Genomic DNA, 6,624 nt, shown 5'->3' with positions numbered 1-6,624 from the left:
ACCTGGTTGTTGCTAACAAAATTTAAGATTTTCTTAAAAAAAATATAGAACACATTTTTTAAAAATAGTGTACAAAATATTTTTTTAAAAGGGGTTCGTTTATTTGAGTTTTGATGTAAAAGTAAAAAGTCAGTTAAAAGAATGACAAAGCAATTTTTACGGTCCAGAGTCTTGGGCAGGGAAGCACAAGAAACAAATTACTGTGATGATGGAACGCACTGTGTTGGGGTAGAAAAACATCACATATTCTAGAGGGATGGTGATGTCTTGGGCGCGAACCCTTTTCCATGCTCCACCAATGCTGTCAACAAACAAATCACTTCTCTTTCCTTCCGTCTACGCCGTCAATCCTTTTCCACGCTCCACCAAGGCATCACCATCCCACTAGAATGTGTGATGTTTTTCCAACCTAATACCAAGTGTTCCTATTGTTAAATCTGGTTGTGTTTGAATTGCAATTTTTTTTAGATTTTTTGTAGAAAAATTCTTGTAACGATTTGATATATATGAGATAAAAAGATGATTGAAAAATGTATTCATGAAAAACGTAGCAATTTTTCTTTGGAAAATGACTGTCCAAACAAGGCCTAAAATGTGCTTCCCTGCCCAACACTACCACAGTGGATTATATTGATAATTTGAAAGACTCGTAACAATTTTATTTAGAGAATACATTGATAGATAGTTATGAACTTTGACGAGGTGGTTTGGAAGCTCACCTTTTGCGGGTTTTCCTGCCTCATTCTTAGAAAAGAGTTTCAATTTCAATCATCATTTTCGTCAACATAAATTAATTGTCACATATGAAAACTATGCATGACAACTCAGAGCATTGCATCATGTATGCGGACCCATTGAAAGTATTGTACATCGGACAATCCAGTATGTACAACCGGTAGATAGTAATATATAGGCTACAAAATAACCAAGGATTTCGCAGTTGGATAGCCATGTCATTCAGACTTCTAACAGTAATCTTAGCCTATTTTCTAGTTCACACCCCTGCTGCTGGTGCAGCAGCTTTTGACGATGTTGGGTTCATCTATCAAGGATTTCACTCATCAAATCTTAGCCTGGATGGAGTAGCCAAAATCACCAGCAATGGCCTTCTATGGATAACCAACACCACCAACTTACAGACGGGACATGCCTTCTATCCTAATCCCATCAAATTCAAGAGCACATCTAATAGTTCAGCTTTCTCCTTTTCCACCCAATTTGTGTTTGCTATGGTAGCTGGGCTCCCAGGCATTCCAGGTGAGGGAATAGCTTTTGTGATTGCGCCAACAAGAGGCCTTGCAGAAGGGGCTTCCACACGTTTCCTCGGCCTCTTCGACGAAAGCACAGATGGCAATAGAACAAATCACCTTTTTGCCGTGGAGCTTGACACTATCCAAAACCCAGATTTTGACGATATCAATGACAACCATGTTGGTATTGACATTAACTCTATGAGGTCCACGGTATCCCAGCCAGCAAGTTACCGGGCTAATAACAAGAATTCATTTGATAACTTAACTCTTGCCAGCGGTCAACCGATGCAACTTTGGGTGGAATACGATGGGATGGATAGGAGAATCGATGTTACATTATCTCCAATAGCGGCTGCTAAACCACATACTCCTCTTTTGTCTCTGAGATATGATCTTTCACCAATTTTACGGCAAACCATGTATGTTGGCTTTTCTGCAGCCACTAGTCCAATCAACAACGGGTTAGGTAATTTTGTACTGGGATGGAGCTTCAAGATGAATGGTGATGCGCAAGCGCTTGATCTCTCTCGGCTTCCCAAGCTTCCTCGGTTGGGACCTAAGAAAGTTTCTAAATTTTTCACCGTGGGATTGCCCCTGCTTTCCATACTTTTGCTGTCGATTGTAGCTTTTGGGGTAGCTTATTATTTAAGGAGGAAGTGGAAGTTTGCAGAAGTGCTGGAAGAATGGGAACTTGCCTATGGGCCTCACAGGTTCAAGTACAAAGATTTATACATTGCCACCAAGGGGTTTACACAAAAACAGCTGTTAGGGGAAGGCGGATTTGGCCAGGTCTACAAAGGCGTGTTGCCGACAAACATGGTTGAGGTTGCTGTCAAGAAGGTCTCTCATCGAGCAAGACAGGGAATGAGAGCATTTATTGCAGAAATCGTCAGTATTGGGCGCTTACGCCATAGAAATTTAGTGCCACTGTTGGGTTATTGTCGGCGTAAAGGAGAGTTGCTTTTGGTATACGAGTTCATGTCCAATGGTAGTCTAGACAAGTTTTTGTACAACCAACCAAACTGCGCCCTCAACTGGAGCCAAAGATTTCGAGTCATCAAAGGTGTAGCGTTAGGATTACTGTATCTACACGAAGAATGGGAGCAAGTAGTGATCCACCGAGATGTAAAAGCCAGTAATGTATTGTTAGATGATGAACTGAATGGGAGATTAGGAGATTTCGGCCTGGCAAGGCTATACGATCACGGAACTCTCCCTCAAAGCACCCATGTAGCGGGATCTATTGGCTACCTTGCCCCTGAGCATAATAGGACTGGGATGGCAACAACGAGCACTGATGTGTATGCTTTTGGGGCGTTTTTGCTAGAGGTTGCCTGTGGAAGAAGGCCGATAGAACCCCGAGCAGAACCAGCAGATAATATCATTTTGGTTGATTGGGTATTTTCTTGCTGGAAAGCAGGTTGTGTACTCCAGGCAGTTGATCATAATTTGGGTAATGAGTATGTGAAAGAGGAAGCAGAATTGGTGTTGAAACTGGGCTTGCTATGCTCTCATTCAGAACCAAAGATTAGGCCAAGTATGAGACAAGTTCTGTCGTACTTGGAGGGATCAGCTGCCTTACCAGATTTATCATCACTAGCCATGGGCGTTTCTGCTGTTGGCATTGGCATCACCCATCCTGACTTCGAAGATATTACATCGTCATTTGCAACTTCCAGAGACAGATGTTACTCACATTCTGTAGCAGACTCCCTTCTGTCTGGTGGTCGGTAATTAAGATGCATATCTTTCTAATTTTGTAGATTTAGGAAAGAAGAGCTTCGACTCTTTATTAGTGCGGCATCCCAAATATGCCATGTTTTAATATTGTAAGTTTGTTCTTTTCCCCTTTTCTGTATTTTCTATTCTCTAGATTCTGTATGCCTTGTAAAAACTTTCATTAACAGCACCTATTCATTAACATCTTTTCTGAGATCTGGCCTTGTTCGGATAGTGACTTTCCATCCAAAAATTTTGACGTTTTCGAAAATATATTTTTCAATCACTCTTTTATTTTACATATATCAAATTGTTACAAAAACTTCAAAAAATTGCAATCCAAACAAGATCGAAATTGTTGCACTAAAACATTCTTGAAATCTTCCCATCATACCGATGAATAAGAGCACAGAAGCCTCACCCATCAATTGCCCAAAGATTGATACTATCTGGTTCTTTATTCCAGAACGACTCACATTTTTGTCACATATTAAAGAACTCAATGGATCTTTAAAATTCTTTTACCCTTCATTAAACTTGTCGTCCATTAGTCATGCTTCTTGATTGCCGGAAATTAATTGTTCATTTCATTTAAATATTCCATCAAATTTCAAAATTAGCTTGATAACGATTTTCTGTGATACGTCTGAGGAGCTAAGAAAAGAAGAATGGACTTCATAGTGTAATTAAAGAAAGTAACCCTTAGTCACGAAAAAGCTTAAAAGCTATGCATTTAATTTGCCTGCAACAGATATAAAAGAGGCACATTATGTTAATCATCCGATACTAACACAACTCAGGTTTATTGCATTGTACCTAGCTAGTTACTTAAAAATAAGAGACAAAAAAAAAAAAAAGACCAACTCAGGTTTATTGCTCCCAGTTCATTCTAACTGCAGGCGTTTATTTTACATTATAACTTTTTTTAAAAAAAAACCTAAATTTATGTTTAAATTTTACTCATTTATCATATATCCACCATACTAGTGTATGCAGTATCAATATCATATATCCACCATACTAGTGTATGCAGTATCAATATGTATAAAATTTATTCAATAATAAATAGTTACAGAAAGAAAGATTCAGGTGACGTTCAACAAGCATATATGCGAACGGGGTAGGGGCATCAACATCGCTACCCTAGTACAATCCTCTACATTTCTTTAGCCTGAAGGTGAAACTTGACTAAGTGAAAGCCTACCTGCCTGTAAGCACAAATTTTGTTGCCTGAAATAAAAGACAAGAAAACTTGCACAAATATCAAATTGATTAAATCAAATAAAAGCGGGTTACAATCTCTGAAAATTCTTGCATCAAAGAAATTAATCCTCTGATTCTTTTCTTCGAATAGCTTCAATTGAAGGGCCGAAAAGACTTGTTCTCCAATCGACAGGGTGCTTCCTACAATTTTGGCGTAGAAAACAATTGATTTGATGATGGCGTCAAACACTTGGAACTTCAAGTCTTCAACACCGATAACAGGAGGATTTGTTTGATTTGAATTGGACTTGGATTTGAGGAAGAAAGCTCTTGAGAAAATTTGACAGAGTTTCTCCGAAAGTTAGGGATTTTTCTTATGTCCTTGCCTTGAGGGAAGACCTCTATTTATAGCCAAAATATGTAGGCTAGGTCTTTAGGAAAACCCTCCGAATCTTCCTGCATTTTGAATCACTTGTTCCTCAAGAAATCCATTTAACTTGGGCTTAAATAATGGGCCAACCCAAATAGTCCATTGAGAATTAATAAATCAATTAATTCACTCCAACTTAAGCGGACATTATGGATTTAATTTGATTTAATAGCCCCATATAATATTGGCCCAATTTGCCAGTCCAAAACATAATGGACTTCTATTAAATTTAATTTAATTTAATCAAGATCAATTCAATTTATTTAATCTTGACTAAATAAATTAAATAAATTTTCTTTATCTACACTGCCCATATATGAATAGTCTAGTCGTGGAAATGGTCAGGTGGTGGATTTGAGTCATATTAGCATAGGATTATTTGACTTTTGATATAAAAATAAGAAGCCAATTAAAAGAATGACAGAGTAATTTTTGCAGTGAGAGCGATTCAGTGGTAATAGACAAAAATTAACTTATAACATTCAACGCCATCAAACAAATTTCTCCTCTTCGCTTCTCTCTACACCGTCAACCCTTCTCAATGCTCCACCACGGCATCACCATCCCTCTAGAATCCATGGTGTTTTTTCACCCTAATACTGACTGTTCCTATCATAAGTGTACTTGAATAGTAGATTATTTAAAATAATTTTTTTAAAAAAATATTATAACACCCTTTTTTATACAATGTATATAAAATAAAATGATTGTTAAAAAATGTATTGACGGTACAAATAAATAAATTTGTATAAATAATCCACTACTCAAATAGGTCTTGTCATAAGTCTCCCACGCTTCCGATACTGCCACAGTGGTTTGAGTTTGTATGTTTGGATGAAGTTGAAAAGTATATACGATTTTGGGATTTTACTGGCTTCACTGATGGATTTTCGTAATAAACAAGTATGCTTGATCTGGACTCTAATTGGATATGCAGGGCTGGACTTTATATTTTTATTTTGAAACTGGGTGTGCGGATTCTACGGGAAAGGGTTAGGATTTTCAAAACCATTCACATTTGAGCAGCATATATTGTATTAGAGAAATAAAAGGGTAATCTTTGTCGGGTGAAATTAAATCCATTGCCCGTTGTTATAATTTAAAACTTTATACCCCTCAAACTACAAAAATAATTTTTTCAATCTACAAAAATAATTTTTGGGGGGGGGGGGGGGGGGGGGGGGGACCTTACTAAAACCAGTGTTTTAAAGCTGGAGTGGACCTGCCGGCTCGACTAGTTAAACCGCGAACCGGCTATAGCACCGGTCCGGTTCTATTTTAGAGTTGACTCTATTAGAAAATCGATCAAACCCGTGAAAACCGATGAACTAGTGGTTTCCGGTTTTCAAGTTCCCCCCCCCCCCCTCTCTCTCTCTCTCTCTCTTTTTTAAAAAAATTTGCAGAATGCAACTACCAAGGTCCAAACTCAAGATCTTTGTGATAGAAGACCAATGTAGTAACTATTGTACCATCAAATCTTATTAGTCTTTTATGATAACTTATTTATATAAAACAAATATCCAACTTTCTTTTCTCCATATTTCTTATAAAATCTCATCCTCTCGTGACTCATTTTTTTTTAATTTTCAACTCTCTCTCTCTCTCTCTCTCTATCTCTCTCCCCTCTTTTCTTTTGTCACTCTCTTTTCAATCAAATCTCTTTAGTTTTAATTTATTGATGTTTTCTTTCATCTTTTAATTTTGTTTTTGTCCATTAAATTTAAAAAAGTTAAAAAAAATTATTATTTTTTAACTCAAAAGACTAATTATTTGATGCCACAACAACTCACTTTTATCTTATTTTTTGTTTCTTATCAAGTTTGCATTTCTATTTTCAATTCTCTTGACTTCCTTCAAACTCCAAACTTCCTTTTTAAATTGCAATCTCTAAATCCCAAAAACGTAAATTAAAATTTAAATACACAATGTCTAAATTCTCATAGACATGAATTTTGTATAATTTCAAAATATTGTGGTATTTTTGGGTTGGATTTAAGATTATTGTTGGTAGATATAATT

At 36.8% G+C, this 6,624-nt stretch overlaps 1 protein-coding gene across 1 annotated transcript; it reads left to right on the top strand.

Annotated features, from left to right (window-relative positions):
• The first annotated feature begins 893 nt into the window (after positions 1 to 893).
• Positions 894 to 3,186, top strand: LOC113735881 (L-type lectin-domain containing receptor kinase IV.1-like). Its single transcript, XM_027262852.2, has one exon. It carries the CDS (start codon positions 951 to 953, stop codon positions 2,985 to 2,987), a length of 2,037 nt encoding a protein of 678 aa, XP_027118653.1. The 5' UTR covers positions 894 to 950; the 3' UTR covers positions 2,988 to 3,186.
• The last annotated feature ends 3,438 nt before the right edge of the window (positions 3,187 to 6,624 follow it).

This window comes from Coffea arabica, chromosome 3c (assembly GCF_036785885.1).
Source record: "Coffea arabica cultivar ET-39 chromosome 3c, Coffea Arabica ET-39 HiFi, whole genome shotgun sequence".
NCBI lineage: Eukaryota > Viridiplantae > Streptophyta > Magnoliopsida > Gentianales > Rubiaceae > Coffea > Coffea arabica.
The sequence above is the reverse complement of the archived record's forward strand: the minus strand, read 5'-3'. Positions and strand labels throughout refer to the sequence as shown.